This window comes from Sphaerodactylus townsendi, linkage group LG05 (assembly GCF_021028975.2).
Source record: "Sphaerodactylus townsendi isolate TG3544 linkage group LG05, MPM_Stown_v2.3, whole genome shotgun sequence".
Classification (NCBI taxonomy): domain Eukaryota; kingdom Metazoa; phylum Chordata; class Lepidosauria; order Squamata; family Sphaerodactylidae; genus Sphaerodactylus; species Sphaerodactylus townsendi.
In genome coordinates, this window is record NC_059429.1 from 103,086,319 (window position 1) to 103,105,535 (window position 19,217).

General features: G+C 43.7%; 1 protein-coding gene across 1 annotated transcript in view; it reads left to right on the top strand.

Moving 5' to 3' along the window:
• RALY (RALY heterogeneous nuclear ribonucleoprotein) overlaps positions 1–15,779 on the top strand; it is a 288,082-nt gene extending 272,303 nt beyond the window's left edge. Inside the window, exons 5-10 of the mRNA XM_048496649.1 lie at positions 4,428–4,475; positions 8,512–8,672; positions 10,847–10,960; positions 12,767–12,912; positions 14,266–14,314; positions 15,004–15,779. Of these exons, the coding sequence (XP_048352606.1) occupies positions 4,428–4,475; positions 8,512–8,672; positions 10,847–10,960; positions 12,767–12,912; positions 14,266–14,310 (514 nt within the window). The 3' untranslated portion in view covers positions 14,311–14,314; positions 15,004–15,779. The remainder of the gene's footprint in view (positions 1–4,427; positions 4,476–8,511; positions 8,673–10,846; positions 10,961–12,766; positions 12,913–14,265; positions 14,315–15,003) is intronic.
• Positions 15,780–19,217: the final 3,438 nt, after the last annotated feature.

Sequence of the window (19,217 nt, forward strand, 5' to 3'; positions counted from 1 at the left end):
TCCTCCAAAAAGACTGTGCCCTATCACAAAAGCACCATGTATGGTAGTAATCTGCCTTTCATTTGAGTAATACCAACAATTACATTCCATTTTATGGTAAATTTTAGCTATTTTCCACAGAGTCGAATGCTATTGCTGTAACATTTTAGAACGGTTTTCTATAAAGGCTAACAGAGGAGAAAATACCCACTTGTTTATATATAATTCCAAACATTAGCATTTAATTGGTAGCTCAAAGTTTTATGCCACTTTCCTCATGGCATTTCACCCCCTTGTTGTGCAATTCTAATAAGGCAAAAGTCCCTTAGTTCTACTGACTGCAAGTTTTTTAGATTGTTGGCTTCCCCAGCATTCTAGCCTTCCTTTAAAGGGATTCTGTACCTGATGGATTCAGATTGTACCTGATGAAACCAGATCGTAAATATGAAAGACTGAGGTATCATTCTCACAGCCATAGGTTACTGCTTCTAAAGGGGTATATAGATATAATCCTTGATTATATCTATATAATGAGATAAGCCAAATTTCCCTCACATGTTGAAGCTCATACTTTGATTCAGTTTGTTATTCTTATTCCTCACTGCAGATGTGGAAGGTCAGGGAGTGGCAGCAGCTCATTTAGTATTCTATTTAGGCTTGTTCTTAAATGGTTATTAACTCTATTTTCACCATTATAAAAGTGGCCTTTTCCACACAGCAGAAATATAACATCTTGAGGACACTGTAAAAAGCATTTTGGGGATGAAGTTTGCACAGCTGTCTCCCGCAAAAGACTTCAATATGTTTTATTTTATTCAAAAATGTTATGGAATGAAGGCTGATAGAGTTATGCTCCAGTTCTAAACCATGCAGTTTTTCATACAGGGACAACTTTGTTGCTGCTGTGGCTGGCTATGCAGCACAACAGCAAAGATAGTGCCACATTTTTGCTGTTACACATGGCAGATTTCCTCATAGTTTCCTTGCCTAAGGACAGGGGACCAGCCAGACTCCACCATCACCACCAGGGATATTTTCAGTTGCTGTTGTTGTTTTAAATCAGCAACTATAAGTTATTATAACAACTACCAGTATGGGATGCATCTCCATTGCGGGGGAGATCCAATGGGCCATAGCAAAGGGTGGGGGAGGAAACATGTCCCCCTGCAATGGGCTTTGCTGGAGTGGTAGCAGCCCTCCCCCCTCACCACACAATGCTTCCCGGAGCAGCAGGTGCCAAGACGTCCCTACTCTGCTGGCCACGATGGCCTGGTGGAGGGGGAATGGGAAGGTGGGTGGGAGGCCACTTTCCGCTGGGCCATTTTGAATGCAACCATGTACCTTCAGCCATTAGGTGCACAGGGACTCTCCTGTGCACCCATTGGCTGAGAGTTCATTGTCATGATATTAGGCAATTATAAAAAGTATGATATGAGAACTGAGGTTCTCTGAATTCTCAGTTTTCTTTGTTTACCCCTTACTTGTGAAAATATGCCTTTCCTTTCATGTCTCCACAATGAAAAGGGCTGGGAATGTGGAAACCCTAATGTATCAATAAAATTCAATAACAATATATATCGTTATAATGTCATATTACTATAATAATATTGAGGTGCCCATTTTTAAAAAATTAAAAGGTGACCTCGGTGACAGGAGAAGGAAATAGCTACTTTGAGGGAAATGACTGCTGTGTTGGTGGAACTGGGAAAATCTTAACTTTCTCAATCACTCAACAGCCATCCTGGCTTTGCTGCATCTTTCCAAAACTTTCAGAGAAAAGCAGGGTTGAGAAAGTTTGAGGAAAAGATGGGGAAAGCCTGAGAGGTGCATCATACTGCTGTGGAGAAGCAAGGGGGGAAACACACACCTCCCGATCAAGGACGTAGGTAAGGGGGGGTTCTCGAGTTCAAACCCCCCCAATTGCATGTCTGAACCTCCGCCCCCCATTTCTGGGTTTTTTGTATTTTAAAGTGTTTTTTTCGGTTTTTGGCCTGCAGGGGGCGCATTTTAAGGTTAGTGGGACCAAAATTTCAGGCTATCATCAGGTGACACTCCTAATGATACCAGCCAAGTTTGATAAAGTTTAATTCAGGGGGTACAAAGTTATGGACCCCCAAAGGGGTGCCCCATCCCTCATTGTTTCCAATGGGCGCTAATAGTAGATGGGGCTACCCTTTTGAAGGTCCATATCTTTGGATCCCCTGAACCAAACTTCACTATATGAAGGTGGTATCACCAGGCTAGTCTCCTGCTGACACCACCCAGGTTTGGTGAAGGTTGCCTCAGGGGGTCCAAAGTTATGGATTCCCAAAAGGGGTGCCCCATCTCCCATTGTTTTCAATGGGAGCTAATACCGTGTTTCCCTGAAAATAAGACAGTGTCTTATATTAATTTTTGCTCCCAAAGATGTGCTATGTCTTATTTTCAGGGGATGTCTTATTTTTCTGTGTTCTATTCGTCGGACATGCTTCCAAACAAAAACTTTGCTATGCCTTACTTTTGGGGGATGACTTATATTTCGCACTTCAGCAAAACCTCTACTACGTCTTATTTTCCGGGGATGTCTTATATTCGGGGAAACAGGGTAGAAGATGCGGGCTACTCCTTTGAAGGTCCATAACTTTGGACCCCCTGAACCAAACTTCACCAAACCTGGGTGGTATCATCAGAAGAGTCTCCTAAAGATACCCTGAGAGTTTGGTGCTGCTAGCTTAACAATTGACCCCTGACACCAGGCACCCCCTAAATTTCCTCAGATTCTGCTTTTGAATCCAACCTCTTCGGCATAGATTTAAAGGGAGAATCTGAGTTCCCTGGATTAAACATTGAAAGTGATGCTGTTTCAGGGTGGGGGATAATCCACCCCAAAACAGCATCACTTTCAATGTTGTTTTAACTGGGGACCCCAGATTCTCCCTTTAAGATGGATTTAAGAGGAGAATCTGGGCTGCCTATTTTAAACACCATTGAAAGTGATGTTGTTTGGGGGGGGATTTCAGCATCACAGCAGCCGCCCATGGGGGTGGGGCGCAAACCGCAGGTTTTGCATCGGGCTTCATTTTCCCTAGCTACCCCTCTGCCTGGTGGGGGGGCAGGGCAGGGGAGTCTGCCATCTCTGGCCTCAGAGAGCTGCTTTTATAAGCTCTGAGGTCAGGGGTGTGGCTTGGGGAGGTGTGGTCACACCCCCAGGGGTGGGTGGGGGCATGGCTTCACCCCCAAACCCCTCATAAAAAATCTATACCTATGTCACTGCTCCCAATTGTAGCATACCTGTGTCAAAATGATCTGTGTCGAAATGGCCCTTTTTACTTTTTAATATATTTTTTAAAAATCTGCCACGTCATGTGCAATTCCAGCACACGTTTATCAGTCCTTATGGTAGGTATTTACATGACTGAACATTGAAATCAAGTTTCCAGGTATAAAAAAATACCTATCTAGAGATTTTGCATCTCTAGAGCACATGAGGACTGAGCTTTCAATCTCGGGAGGTTTTGTTATTGTCCTGAAATGTTGCTTCAATGTCATTGCAAACTCAAAAATGTCAAGTCAAAATTAAAAATTTCACTCCAAGCTGACCTTTCAAATGGGTGTGTTGCTATACCTAGTTTTCAATAGGAAATGTCAAAGCATTCCCTTTCTATTATTTGGCAGCTGGACTCTTCCTGATATTCTCTTCAGTAAAGATTTTCTCTATTATACTTTCATTACAGTGTATCAAATATCGGTCTCAGAGGAGAAATGGGAATGAGGAGTCATCAACTTAGTTACTGCCACTGTGGTCACAACAAAATCATCCCTGAGCCAGTCTAGTGTGTCCTGAACACCTCTGTTCCCTCCCTTCTGCTTTAGCTAAGAACATTTTTCGGTGTGCCTCGGGAATGGCATCTGCTTGTCTGTTGATTCTTTGACAGTTCAGCACACAATAATGTCTGGTACAGGCTTTTTCTCTGTTGTGTGGACATAACACAGTAGGGAACTGAGCAGGGGAAAAGTCTGCAAATCCATGGCAAGGAAGCAGTCAGTGTACTTCAAAGCTAACTGATTACTTAATTTCCTTTCCAGGAATTGTTGTCTCGACAGTTAGTGGCAGAATTCAGACCCTGGTACAAAATGTCTCTACTCAAAATCCAGTGTGGGATCGGGGTAAAAAGGCTGGACCTTGACCAGAAGGTCTCAGGTTCAACTTCCTCCTCAGCAGATAGAGTGATTGTCAGCCAATCACTTTCTGTCAGTCCAAAATATAGGGATATTGTGAAAGCAAAAATGAAGCAAGAACCACCCTTGGGGAAAGGCAAGATAAAAATATGATTGATAGTACCCTCCCCCAAATACACACACACACACAAATCCACAAGACTGAATTCTGTTATTGAATAAGACCACCACAAACACATAGCTGGAAAAGTTATTATAGTCCTGATCAGCTTCTTCTGTTTGGTTTGCAGTGGCTATGACTTTGATTACGACTACTACAGAGATGATTTCTATGACAGGTGAGTGGATGAGATGATTAAAATCCAAATCCGTGCATGCCTCTTCAGAAATAACAATACTTCATATTGCCTTTGAAGAGGAGCACCAGGAGAGATGAAATAGTTGCCAGAAGCAATCCTTTCTTAACATATGAAGAAGCAGTAACAGCTAAATGTTAATGGCCATTTTATATATATTCTTCTTCTTTTAGAAAATGCTGAACCAAACGTCTGCGGAAATTCGACCACCTTTGAAAAATTAAAATTTGCATTTCAAGAGTTTCAGTACTTGACACCAAAATTTAACATTTTAAGATACTGCATACAATATTAAATCTTCAGTTTTCTTCAAGAATGTTAAGACAGTAAAGTTAAATACTGTCCATCAATATGTAATTTTCATGCAGTTTTATCTAAATAAAAGGTTGGTTCCAGTGATTTGCTCTATAAGGATGGTTGTTCTTTATACAAGGATCTTGTGTCTCCCTTTATCATTGCCTTCCTCCCCCTGAAAAATACCATGTTGGGTTTTTTGAGGGAAAGGTCATTCAAAAAATGTGGCAATAAAAGGGAACTGAAAAATTGGATTCTGAAAAATGCTATAAATTTTCAGAATTTTTTTTAAAAAGCCAGCATGTACTGTTGGGAGAGTTGGGAGATGGGGTTCAAAAATTTCTGGGTCTAATAAACCTGACCCCAAAAAATATGGATTTCTTTTTGTTGCTCACCCTAGTTCAAACTTTTGCTGAAAAATCATTTGCTTAAAAAATTTTCCCACCCTCAAAATTCATTTCAATTCCAGTTTTAAGTAAGGTAGTAAGGTCTTTGGTTTAGAATCAGATATTTATTTTATTTATTTATTTATTAGTTTTCTATACCGCCCTATCCCCAAGGGACTCTGGGCGGTGTACAACATAACATTCTATCACAATAATAAACAAGGGAGCAAAACCATTCACATATGCATAATTACAAATTACATAGGCTCCGTCAATTTAAAAATAATTACTAAAATCCTATTAAAACAGCGGTTAGTACAATAAAAGGCGTCCAGTAAAACCCATATTTAAACTCTCCCCAAAAGAGGGGAACGGCGGGTCCCATCAATATGCGGGGTACCCAGATGTAAAAGGAGCAGAACAAAAAGCAGAAAGGGGGCACTACACTCAGCGGCTGGTCTCTCCAAAGGCCCGGTGGAACAACTCAGTCATACAGGCCCTGCTGAAATCATCAAGATCCTGCAGGGCCTGGACAGCTGGAGGGAGAGTGTTCCGTCAGGCCGGGGCCAGAGCTATAAAGACTCTGGCCCGCATGGAGGCCAGTCGCATCATTGGAAGATAGGAAGGTTACTTTTCCAAATCAGGTCCTGTTCTTTAACAGCTGCACATAGCTTTCAAATTCAACCCGTGTAGCTTTATTAACCATGCAAATCCAGTGATAAAACTTCTTCTAAAGAATTTCTACCTGATATGCATAGCAGATGTGTATATCAGGAAATAAGGCAGCAAGATATTTCTAATTCTATCTCTTTTGTGGAGCTGAAATCCTACTGGCTTAAATTCCATTTCCCAGGAAATCCTGATCACTTCCCCTAGTATCATTAGTTCATTCATTTCTTTTCATAGTTCCGTACTGCATTTGCTGCCAACCAAGGATCAAACTAGGTGTTATACAAGCCATGTATGCAATAGTTCTGCTCAGTGTAATGAAAAATAGCCAAGGGAGGCTGTCATATTGAGTGGAGAAATTCAGGGGAAGAACTGCCTAACCCCTTTCTTTATGACCATTTACAAAGCTGGAAGTGTCCTCAAAGGTCATCCAGTCCAACCCTCTGCATAATGCAGGAAATTCACAACTACTTCTCTTCCAGTGACCCCTACTCTATGCCTAGAGGAAGCCAAAAAAACCTTCCTGACTCCAAAGTGGTGATTGGCATGTTAGAAAGGCCACGAGAGCTGAGTACTGACTCATTCCACCCTGCCATCCCTCTCACAATCTGCCCAAATTCACAGAATCAGCATTGCCGTCAGATGGTCGTCTAACTTCTGCTTAAAATCCTCCAAAGAAGGAAAGCCCACTACGTCCCACAGAAACCTGTTCCACTAGAGTAACTGCTCTGTCAGGAAGTTCTTCCTAGTGTTTTTCTTAATGTTTACCCAAAAACTCATTTGATTAAATTTTTCATGAGTGAATTGGATTCCATTTCAATCAATGAAGCCTTCTGGCAAAATGCTAACAAAGTGCGATGACTAAACATACTTCTACTGGAAGCAGGTTTCAGAGGCCCCTTCCGCACATTGTTTGCAAGTGGATTTTGCTGTTCCGCACAGTAAAATCCAGCTGCAAAGTGCACTGAAAGTGGATTGAAAGTTAATTATTCTGCATGTGTGAAAGGGGCCAAAGTGTGGATGCCACCACAGAAAAGGTCCTCACTTCTCTAAATATGTTTGTTAAAAGATGGAATAGCACTTTTTTGCAGCTACAAGGTAGGAGGGAAGAACATACAAAAGGAGAGTTCCTGAAATCCTTCAGACTGTGAAGTCCACACTGAATTAGGCCTGGAAGTATGTTGGCATCCTACACACTTGAGCCATAGTCAGAGTGATGCACGCCACATTCTTCAATCACTGCAGTATCTCCATATAAATAATAGTATCCTTACCAAAGCACAGATAACTGAGGGTGAGTCCTTGCAGAGAAAAGAGACTCCAACCAGCCAAGATTGGCCCAAGGTATTTTTCTGGCCCAGTGGAGAAAACCCATTGCCTCCTCCTGTGCCAACCTGTGACAGAATTGGGTTTTTATTACGGTTTTAATATATTTTGTTTGCTCTTTTAATTTTTATCCAACTGGGTTTTTTTTTATTTTAACATTGTTGCTACCCACTTTAGGTCCTGAAATGCTTTGGACAAAAATGGGAATATATATTTTTTTAAAAAAATTATGTCCTGGTTCAAGATTGTAGTGCTTTTCACACTGGCTGTTTAATTTTTTGTTTCTTTTTTGCTATCCTCCTTTATACCTTTTTTCAGAAAGGTATTTCTAGTCTCCCACAGTCTGACAGGTTTCCAGTGGGTCCCTGTAGACTCTAGTCCTTCAGATCTTTTAAGCTTTGCTAAAGAACATCAGTGGCGTAGTGGTTAAGAGCAGGTGTACTCTAATCTGGAGGAACCAGGTTTGATTCCCCACACTGTCAGCTGAGCTGTGGAGGCTTATCTGGGGAGTTCAGATTAGCCTGTGTACACTCCCACACATGCCAGCTGGGTGACATTGGGCTAGTCACAGTTCTTCCTCTCTCAGCCCCACCTACCTCACAGAGTGTTTGTTTTAAGGGGGGAAGGGAAAGAAGTTTGTAAGCCCCTTTGAGCCTCCTTGCAGGAGAGAAAGGGGGGATATAAATCCAACTCTTCTTAAAGCTGGTGGTCATTATCGCTGAAAAGGGTCCCCCCTTGGCAACAAGGAAACAGAGGTTGAGCAATTGCTTTTCCTTTTTTGAACGTAACTCCATAAATACTGCGGTGTCTGCCTTGTTCTGCATCTCAAAGCCACACCAGCGCAATATTATCTTGCTGGATTCCTCCACACACACACACAAACACACACACACACACACACACACCAGTTCACAATATTAATTGACTCCAAATGGAGATCAGGAACCCAGGAGTTGAAGGAATTATGGGGTAGAAAACCAAAAGAATTCCCCTTTTACATTGGCCTAGGCATCTTCAGAACTTCCTCAGATAATTCTAACAGTGGAAACATTAAGGTGAGTGTTCTAAAAATGTATTAAAAGTCACAGCCTTACAGGCTATAGAGAGAATGATTTGCTAAGTAAAAGTCCTCCACGTGAGTTTAACAGCATTATCTCACAGAGTAATGGTTTGTCTTCCGAAACTTTCATGATCAAATGTCACCCCCGGTGGTTTTCACTATTGAAGTTAGTAGGCGTTGTTAGGTACCATGGAACACTAGCTCCTCCTAGAGGTCATTCGTGAATTATGTCTCAAACTCTTCTAAGGTGGTTCTTTCTACTGTAACCTGTTTTGACATGTAGACTGTTTGAATATCGAGGACGGGTCTCACCTGTTCCTAGAGTGGTTCCTGTGAAGCGTCCACGAGTGACAATTCCTTTAGTAAGGCGTGTAAAGGCAACCCTGCCAGTCAAGCTCTTTTCGCGATCTGCTGCCATTGCACACAGTTCAGCCAAATTAAAATGTAAGTGCCTACGTTTATTTTAAATATTTTTAAACCATCTTTTCACCAAATTTAGGATCCCCAAGGCTGTGAACAATCAACACATTTAAACACAAACACACGTATTAAACGATTAAAGTCAAAACAGACACATAAAGGGTAAAATGAAAATCAGCTGAAGAACTCTGCAAAACAGAAAAATCTTCATCGGATGACAGAAGACATGGACAGAAGGGTACAGACAGATCTCCCTGGGAGCTAATTTTATAATTGTGACACAGACACCATAATTGACAGATTTCAGAATGTTAGCAAACCTTCAGGTTGCCTTTGGGGTCCCTAAATAGACCATAACAGTACAATACACATAGAATGCAAACATGTTTTCTTTATGCACACCAATGTGCTATCTGTTTACTATGAAAAACACTATGTGTTTCTGGTGGGTTTTCCGGGCTGTGTGGTCGTGGATCCACCAGACCACAACCACACAGCCCAGAAAACCAACCAGAACCATGTGAATCTGGCCGTGAAAGCCTTCAACAATACTATGTGTTTGCTATTTTAAAAATACTGAAATGCGAACATGTTTATATGTGTGCTTACCTTTAAATGTCCATATATGCACATCTAGGGCCAAGATCAATCAGAATTCTCAGAGAAATAACTCGTATGTGTCATGTACCACTTACAGGTTTGTGGCAGCAATTACACGTAGCAAACGTGAAGCTGCTCTAATTCAATGTGAAATCATCCTTTATGATATTTTAACCGGTTTTTAGTAAGATTGCAAGCTCTGTAAGGCCGTTTCTGCATGGCCAGGAGGCGCCCCCAAGCCGGCAGGAGTTCTGCCGGCGTGGGGGCGGGAGCCTCTTTCGCACGCGCGTCGCGAGCTTGAAGCTGAAGCGGGAGGCCTGACAGGCGGCAGGCGGCCTCCGCGATGGAGCCGCCTCATGTGCCCGCCCCACTCCGCGGTTAATCCTCCTGCATTAAGCCTGCGCGAGTCGCCTTCTGCGCTTTGCATGCCTCCGCACCCCTGGAAGTGGGAGGGGACAGTATTAGCGGGGCTGAACGCTTCACGCAGGCGACGAAGCGGCCCGTGGTAAGCGCGGCAGATGAGACAGCGTCTTCCAGCCTTCGCGATTACTTACACAGCGCCGCCAGGGAAGACGCTTTCCTCTAACAACAACCCTTTAAAGGGTTGTTTGTTTAGAAACAGCGCCGCTTAATACGCCGCCCTGGGGGGAGGGAAGCGCATTCAGGTCGCCGCTGCTGCGTTGCAGCAGCGGCGCCTGTGCGAACGGCGGTCTGGGGGCGCCTTTTTTGGCACCCCCAGGCCGTCATTAATGGGCCGTGCAGAAATGGCCTAAGATTGCAACCTCTCTCTGTAGCAGACTTCAACTAACAGTGCAATCCTTATGGAGAGTTATTCCAGTCTAAGGCCATTCATTCCAATAGTCTTAGACTTGATTAATTTTGCATAGGATTCCGCTGACAGTTGCCTCTTCTGAAGATGTGAACTAGACTGTGGTAGGTAACCCTTGTGGCTCACATACTAGGGCATGTCTACCTGTGAAGGTACTGGTATGCTGACAAATGGGAGGGGAAGCCACACCCGTACAGCTGCAGGTCAAGCAATTGCACCATCAGTTACCTATGTTGCTTACGTACGAGATCTGACTCAGAGTGTCAGACAAAATGGCCACAGCTTATGGAAACTCTATGGGGTTTTAAAGGCAAGAGACTTTCAGAGGTGGTTTGCCAAGCCTGCCTCTGTGTCACAGCCCTGGATTTTCTTGGTGGTCTCCCATCCAAATACTAACCAAATCAGAGGTCAGGGCTAGACCATACATGCATGCATGCCTCAAATTAGCTGGCTATGAGAATTTGAGCATTTGCATCTATAGTCTATGGGGATGGGAAGAACTCTACCTGCCATAACATTTCCACTTCTGTGAAAGTCAGAGAGATCCAGTATTGACTCCAACAGTTTTATACCGCTACTAACAGGCATGCAAGGGATATGACTTAACAGTGTAATCTAATGCATGGTTACTCCAGTCTATCAAGAGTAAATCTATCAAGGGTTTCAGGCTGTAGTAACTCTGCACTATAAATCGCTACTCAAGGAAATCACTCATTTGCCAACTAGTAACAAAGAGTAAGGTTGACTTTTAACTTCTCTCTCTTCCAAGTGAAATGCAACGAACTACAGACAATCAAAACAGAGCTGACACAGATCAAATCTAACATTGATGCTCTTCTGGGAAGATTGGAACAGATTGCTGAACAACAGAAAGCATCTACAGGTCAGTTGGCTCATTACAGGCATCCCATCAATGAGGCCAAGAAATTTTGCAAGTGAACACATAATGCTGCTTAGTGTCAAGTACCTAACTACAGCTAGTCTTGCTTAATGTTGAGCTCTGTGTTTCTCAAGCAACCTTTGGCACTCCAGATGTTATGGACTACAATTTCCATCAGCCCCTGCCAGCATGGACAATTGGCCATGCTGGCAGGGGCTGATGGGAATTGTAGTCCATAACATCTGGAGGGCCATAGTTGCCCACCACGGATCTAGAGGATGAGGCACTTTTCTTCACAAGCATTTATGGGGAAAATTTTGTAACAGACATTAAATGGATGACCCTGGTTTGAAACCTGTAGTTTCAAAAGACTCCAGGCTTTCCATTTTTAAAAAAGGCAAAGCCCCACCAAGGCTGCCATACAGTTTCTTTTTGTTTGTCCTTGAAAGGACACCAGCATGGGGCAAGATTTGCCAGACGTCACTCATTGAAGTCTCTGGCTTTCAGATTTTAAAAAAATTCTGATGGTAGCTTGCCTATAATTGAGCAGCAGAATGGAATTAAATAGCCAATTAAAATGTGCTGAGACATCCCACTCTTCCTGAGTTCATCTTAAACACCTCCAAGAATTATGGAGGGTTGCAAGCTTGGCCTTGCTGGCTGTTCCAATCCCCCCCCCCCTCCACCATACACACACTCAATAAAATGGAACATCCACCCCCCCCCACCCCCGCCCGGTCCCCATCACTCATGGTCTTTCACCAAAAACGATTCTGCGGGGTTTATGCCCCTTAAGCTTCCACCTGCAAAAAAAAAAAATCTAAACAGACCATATCCATACAACAAGGGAAAGTTGTTGGGAGGTAGGGTGTCAACAAATTTCTGCTTTGAATTGTTGCATTTGTAGTTTGAGTTGTATTTTCGTATGCTTGTTTTATAGGTTTTTGTATGGCATTTAGATGGATAATGTTGATTTATTGGCACAGATCACTGAGAAATGTTTACATTTTATAATGAAAAAATCAAAACCAAAGATACAAAAAACAGGCTAAAGCCAAGAATCACAAGGACCAAAATCAAAACAAGCTAAAGCAATCACACTATCTCCACTCCACACCAGTTTCTATTTCACCTAGGAGAAGAAGAGTTTGGATTTGAGTCTCTCCTGCAGGAGACTCAAAGGGGCTTACAATCTCCTTGCCCTTCCCCCCTCACAACAAACACCCTGTGAGGTATGTGGGGCTGAGAGAGCTCCGAGAAGCTGTGACTTGCCCAAGGTCACCCAGCTGGAGCGTTTGGGAGTGCACAGGCTAATCTGAATTCCCCAGATAAGCCTCCACAGCTCAGGCGGCAGAGCTGGGAATCAAACCCGGTTCCTCCAGATTAGATACACGAGCTCTTAACCTCCTACACCACTGCTGTTCAGGAAAGGACTATCCCATGAGGGACAGTCAGACCAATATTTTGTGAGCTACCCTGAAATGGAACAGGATGGCAGATGAGAATTTCTTGTCTTTGTACACTTTACATCAGGGGGGTTGAACTCATTTGTTAGCCCCAGGTGGGCGGCTGGACCCAGAATGGCATGGTGGGAGGGGGTGCCTGGACTGGTGAGCCTGCAGTGGGTACCTTGAGGGGGTTTATCAGGCCCACAAGCCAGCTGAGGCAACAAAAAAACCTTGCTCCTGATGGGAAGTGAGCAGGTGGGTTGCCTCCGCTGGTTCATGGGTCTGATTAGCCCCCTCAAGGGGCCAGATCTGGTCCCACGGTTGCATGTTTGACACCTCCGCTTTACACCTTCTCCTGTAGAGGTAAGAAAGAAAGCAGATGGAAACAAAAGCGAGCTCTCCCAAGAAGACACAGCATCAGAGGCAGAAATTAACACGGAGGAGCTGCTAAACAGGGAGGAGGGCGAAGAGGAAGGCCTGGTGCAGGATGACTGTGAAGACGAATTGGTGAGAGGCCCCAGACAAGACACCCTCTCCCAGTAGTGCAGACAAAACATACTGGTACCCTTTTAACAGTGCTCCAAACTTCTGGAGAAAGGAATTTGCTTTTTCCCAGATGTACTGAATTTGTAGCAGGGTAGGTTTCAGCTGAGTATTATGAGAGACTTCCTGATAGTAAGAATAGCTGGACAATGGAACCAACTATGGAGTGGGGGGGAATCCCCCTTGCTGGAAATCACCTGTCAAGGAAGTTGTAGTTCTGGATCTCTTGGATGGAGCAGAAGGTTGGACCAGAGAGTTCACCTTCCAAGACAACCATTTTCTGCAGACGGACTTACCTCTATCATTTGGATCATATCACCTGGAGATCAGTTGTAATCTCAGGAGATCTCCAGCTACCACCTGGAGGTTGCCAACCCTAGGCTAGAAAAAGACAATAAGGAATCCCTGCGCAGATGCCAGTATTGGATTGGATGCCACAGTTTCAAAGCCAAAATTGCTCATGGTTGTACAAGTGGAAGGCGCTTACTCATTGCTTCCCATCTTCCTCAACCAATGTAGTGTTGCCAACCCTGGCCTGTAATATTCCTGGAGATTTGGAGACAGAGCCTGGGGAGAGCAGAGCTTAGGGAAGGGAGCTTAGCCAGTATATGATAGTATAGGGTCCATCCTCCAAAGCTGCTATTTCCTCCAGATGAATGAATCTCAGTAGTATGGAGGCCAGAATTCTGGGAACACTCCAGGCCCCACCTGAAAGACGGCAATCTTATTCTACTTGACTCTGTGACACACAAAAGGCACTGCCAGCAGTCAAGAGATCCCCATGGGCAAAGGTGGTGAGGAGAAATCAAGCAAAATCAACACTAGAACTGGTATAAAAGGTGGGAGTGAACTTGCCTGATTCCCTCTCCTCACAGCTGCCCCTTTCCACAAGTGAATGGAGATGTGGAAACAATGCTAGAGCAAGCTGAGCCAAGCACCAAGCCAATACATAGCCAACTGACCCATGGGGACCATTTGGTCATACCAGACCTCATCCATTGTCATTACTGTCATATCATCATCTCAGGAGCCCCTTGGCTCAGCTTCCTGCTGGCAATCAGATGCCTTTCAGGGTTACGACCTACTGGGAACTTTCCCAGTAAATTAAAGGACCAGTTGGCCTCTGACCTTAACCCCCCACAATGCCGTAGGAGTTCGTAATAAAGGGAAGGAGGGAAAACATCCATCACTTTCTACTCACATTGCCATACAATCCAACTCGCTTCCTTTCTTCCATTAGACATCTGATATTTTGCCCTAATGATTCCAAAAGAGAGCTGAATAATCTTCTTTCTCCCTTCTCGCCTTCCACTTTAGGAGAATAGCCATTATACAGATGTGGATGACTCCAGCCTACAGTAACCAGGTATAGTCACGAGGCTGCTTATAACCACTCGAATGAGTTATTAAATCTTGCACATGTTTAATATTGCATGTCTAGTTTTTGTCTGTACAATTTATCCCCCCCCCCCACCTTCTTTCTTTTTGGGAAAATGTGAGATTTTATTTTTGTTTCCATACAAGGATTGTAATGTCAGGAACAATAGGCAAACAAGAAGGATGTGGATATAATCTGACACTTCCAGTTCTTGCTTGCTGGAAGACCTTAATCACATGCTTTTCCAACCATAGGGATGGATCCTGTTGGAAGGCACTGATGGTCTTGGCTTTCCCTTCCAGCCGGCAGCTGTTTCTGACCCTAAGGTTCCAGGACCCATGCAGAGGAATAGCCTCATGGGTCAAGAGGCTATACAGAAAAGTGGGTAAAATCACTCCTTCCTGGCTCTGGCAGGACACGAGGCAGAGATTTCGCCCCTTCCCCTACTGACTTTTGCATGATGATTATACCATGTATGTCCCATAACCCCAGAAATGAACTTTCCTGAAGTCAGAAATGGCTGCTGTTTGTAGAAAGCTAGGAAGATTGGACCTCCTTTGCAGACTCTCACATGGATCTTGGGTGGGACTGAAACCACTGCATGACTCCTAGAGTGTGTCCAAGTTACTCAAGTCACGTTCATTTACTCTCTCCTTCTTTCACTCCCATCATTTTAGCATGCCATTCAGCACAGCCGCCATGGAAAACCCGGGGAGACAGCAAGAGATTTAAGTCCTGCCTTGGCATGTTGATCCAGACAAGCATAACATGCTGGACTGTCATCTTCTCCACCTGGCATCCAAAAGGAGAAATATGGACCCATATCTCTGAGCCATTTTGTAGTACTCAGCAAACTAGTTGTCCCAGTGGAACCCCACCACTGCTCCCAACCCACCCTTGTTCTACAGACGAAAAGCCCTGCTGCCAGCAAGCGTCACTTGTTCCGTGATTCTTAGCAGCCAAATACTAGAATTGATTTTATATTGGCAGACAAAGATCTTGGGGTTTTTTCTAGCACCAAGTGAAGCAAGAAATATACAGGCTGTCTAAAGAGTCTTGTTCCCAAGACAGATGGGGGCATGACACTGGCGAGAGAGAGAAATCACTACATATGATTTGTTTTTGCTATTAAGATCGTAAGCACCACTAGGGATGCCACCTCCTAAGCAACTTTAGACCTGCACCACCATCACTGGGGGGAAAGAATACACAAGCATTTGGAGCATGTTGGTTTCTATACAAGATCATGGACAGAGAACATGGCCATTGATGGGTTATTCCTGAATGTTTACAAACCCTCTTTATTCATTCAGTTTCCTACAGATCACAGCAGGCTAACAGCAAGTGGTAGATCTAGAAGAAGAGTTTGGATTTATACACCACCTTTCTCTCCTGTAAGGAGACTCAAGGTGGCTTACAAGCTCCTTTCCCTTCCTCTCCCCATAACAGACACTTTGTGAGGTAGGTGGGGCTGAGAGAGTTCCCAAGAACTGTGACTAGCCCAAAGTCAACCAGTAGGAATGTAGGAGAGCAGAAACACACCGGGTTCACCAGATGAGCCTCTGCCACTCAGGTGGAGGAGTGAAGAATCAAACCCGGTTCTCCAGATTAGAATCCACCTGCTCTTAACCACTACACCACGCTGGCTCTAACTATCTATGCAGCAGCAGCAAGGCTGAGCACTGAATAAGGTTAGGCTACAACAGAGGACAAATGTAAAGCCAGCTTTTCAGACTAAGGGATGAGATTGTAGCAATCACTTCATCACCAATGCTCCACAAGTCACTGACTTGCTCTTTATGAACTTAAGACCATCTATAGCTTGCCCAATGAGGACAAGACAGGCATATGCACACATTCACATGATAAATCAAAGCTGTGATAGCACACTGGGTTGGTCACATGTTTGTCATAACAGTAGCCTAGGACAAGTCCAAAATAAATTTCTATTCCTCCTTGCTTAAGCCCACAAGCCTGAAGCCATCAGATTCTTTCTTCCCAGCTACCCTTACTCTGATTTTTCAGCTGCTTTTAGCCCACTCACCCCCCACTGAAGAAAAATAAAAGCAGATGTTGGACAATGAATTCATCCACAACACACAGCAATACTGCAGAGTACCAGCATTTGGCAATATCCCTGTCTTTTCTCCCATCCACAATCCGCTCTCGGGTAGATTACTTCAAGTCACAAAGGTTATTGGGCCTATGATTCAACTCCGGCAGATGCCAACAGCCATATGGGGGCCAACTGCTCAGCAAGAAAAGGCCTGCACCACAGAATCACATTGGTCTGTTCTAAAGGGGACTGACACCCGACTGCTTTTAAAGGATTTCCCGTGGAACACTTAAATCCCAATCAGAAAAGTTCCCTTTCTGTGGGCATTACCACAAAGAAAGGCTCATGGCACTCAAAGCACAACATTACATGTATTAGGTTGTTTTACTGGGAAGTGAGGGGAAAAAGGTCAAGTGTTTTCTCCCCCTCCGTGTTTTTTGTTTCTGGTTCCTCCTGCACAATTTGCCTGCTGTATTGTACTAAAGTATTCTACAGCTGCTTTCTAGGCTTTGAGAGAAAAGCTGCAGTGTTTTAGGTCCTGACTATAAGAATGAGATAGGGAAGGAAATGGGGGGCAGGGGGACTTTGTATATAAAATCCTGTATAATAAAAGAAGAAACTTAATTCAACATTGCACCTCTGGTGTTTTGTTTTTTTTAATATTACACTCTGATTTTAGAGTGCAAAAGCTAGCAATCCTGGTTTTTTAATTGCTCTCTGCACTTTTTCTTTTGGCTAGCTGTCTTCCATGTTCAATGCTTATCAAAATACTGTCCACTCAGAACTATTCTTCGACTCATTGACTCATTCTGCACCACAAAAAGAAGTTGCAGGCACTTATACTAATCAGTTCCTGTAAGGTGCCTGGCCTGTTCCAAGAGTACCCCTGGGTCACAGGACCCCTCTGAATTAATAGTCATGAAGTTTGGGAGGGAAGCAAGTTTGCCCCTTCTACTTTGATGGAAGAGGCAGAAAAGGCAATTTTATACACCTTCAAGTTGGCCCCAGGGTGGCTTACAACAATTATCACAACAATCAAGATTTACGATTTAAAATTCTTAAATACTACTATAATTCTAAAAACCCTAATGGCTCCCAGAACATACAGTAATGGGAAGTCAGAGGGCAAGAGAAAGGATACGAGATAACTCTCTGAATTGCAGAAAAATAATAATAAACACCAGGCAAATTCAAAAATAAGGTGCAGAAAGGGGAGGAGGGAGGCCAGCTAGATGGAGACGGTCACACCCTTCAACTATAGGCCTGGCGGAACATCTGTCTTACAGGCCCTGCGGAATTGCAACAGATGCCACAGGGCCTGTGTCTCACTTGAAAGATAGTTCCACTAGACTGGGGCCAGAGCCAAAAAGGCTCTGGCTCTGGTTGACAGCCAGATAGTTTTGGGGCCAGAAACCATCAGTAAGTTATTTTCCGCTGAACGTAATGTCCTTTGAGAGGTATATTATGTAGTTATTAACCCACACATCCTGTGGCCCCACGCATAAACTCTTCTGGGGTCAGAATTAATTCTCTACACAGTTAAGCAATTATTTACCACAGACTGCTTTTGTATTTAAGCTCAGCAACCCAATAATTACAGCTTTCGGAGATCAGGCAAGGGCACTGTGAAAACAGAATGGTGAAGTGACAACATGCAGGAAGCACACAAGCCTCAAGCATGGTTTAGAGAGCTGCTCAGAGCATCTCTGTAAATCCTTTGAATACACTGCCACCAGTAGCAGAATATATTAGAGAACTGGGCAAAGCCTCTGGATTCCTCTCAAATATTTCTATTGATTTTCCCTTGCAGTGTGCTCTAAGATTCATAAGAACAGAGAAAGGAGGATGACACATTCCACATGTAGGCAATCTCACCCTCAGAGAAAATGGCTTCTGGCTCAGTCAAAAGCTAGAGCCAGGCATACGTTTTGTGCATGCATCATACCTGTTCTAAAACAAATAAGCAGACTGAAGGTTGTAATAATTAGGCAGGAAAAACACTACTGCCAGCACTAAAGCCAGTGTTTATATCATGGAGAATAAGGAGACACAGAAATTAAGCGTCTACCAGAAACACAAAGTGGGTATTTGGAACACTTCAGTTACCTACAAAGGATAAACAAAATAAAAGCTTATTGAAACAATTTACATCTACAGTGTGTCTTGCTTAAACAGCAGATTGTTAAAGCAAACAAACCGTGCCACGAGAGCCACTAGAAAGTGGCCTTAATGCTAAAGCAATTAAATATTATGGTAAATAGAGCCTTAATCATGTCTCCTTCCTCACCCTTAAGCAAAATATTCAAGGCTGAAGTTGTGAGGTTTGCCTGCTCTCAGCCACAAAATGAAGCTGGCCATTGTAAACAGCAACAGCTATTTCACTGATGCCTTGACCTGGATGGCCCAGACTAGCTTGCTCTCATCAAATCTGAAAAACTAAGCAGGGGTTGCCTGGTTAGTACTTGGAACAGGGAACACCAAGAAAGTCTAAGGTTGTTATGCCGAGGCAGGCGCTAGCTAACTACACCTATTCATATCTTGCCTCAAAAACCCTACAGGCTACCATTGTCAGCTAGGACCTGACGGCACTTTCGTCCACCACTTCACTGATACACAAAACACAAGGCTGTTTGCATGCTATGGGGCAATTAAATGCTAAACTTGCATTCCAAAATGGGAGGGACAGGTTTATAGCAATCAATTGAACCACGTTCACACAGAACTGACTCTTGGGGAAGGGCATTCAAGACCACAAATACAGAGTGCTTTACAAGTGTATGACTTTACAAGCCCCAGCTTGTAAGCAGCACCTGAATCAGTTGAGAAAATCTCTGT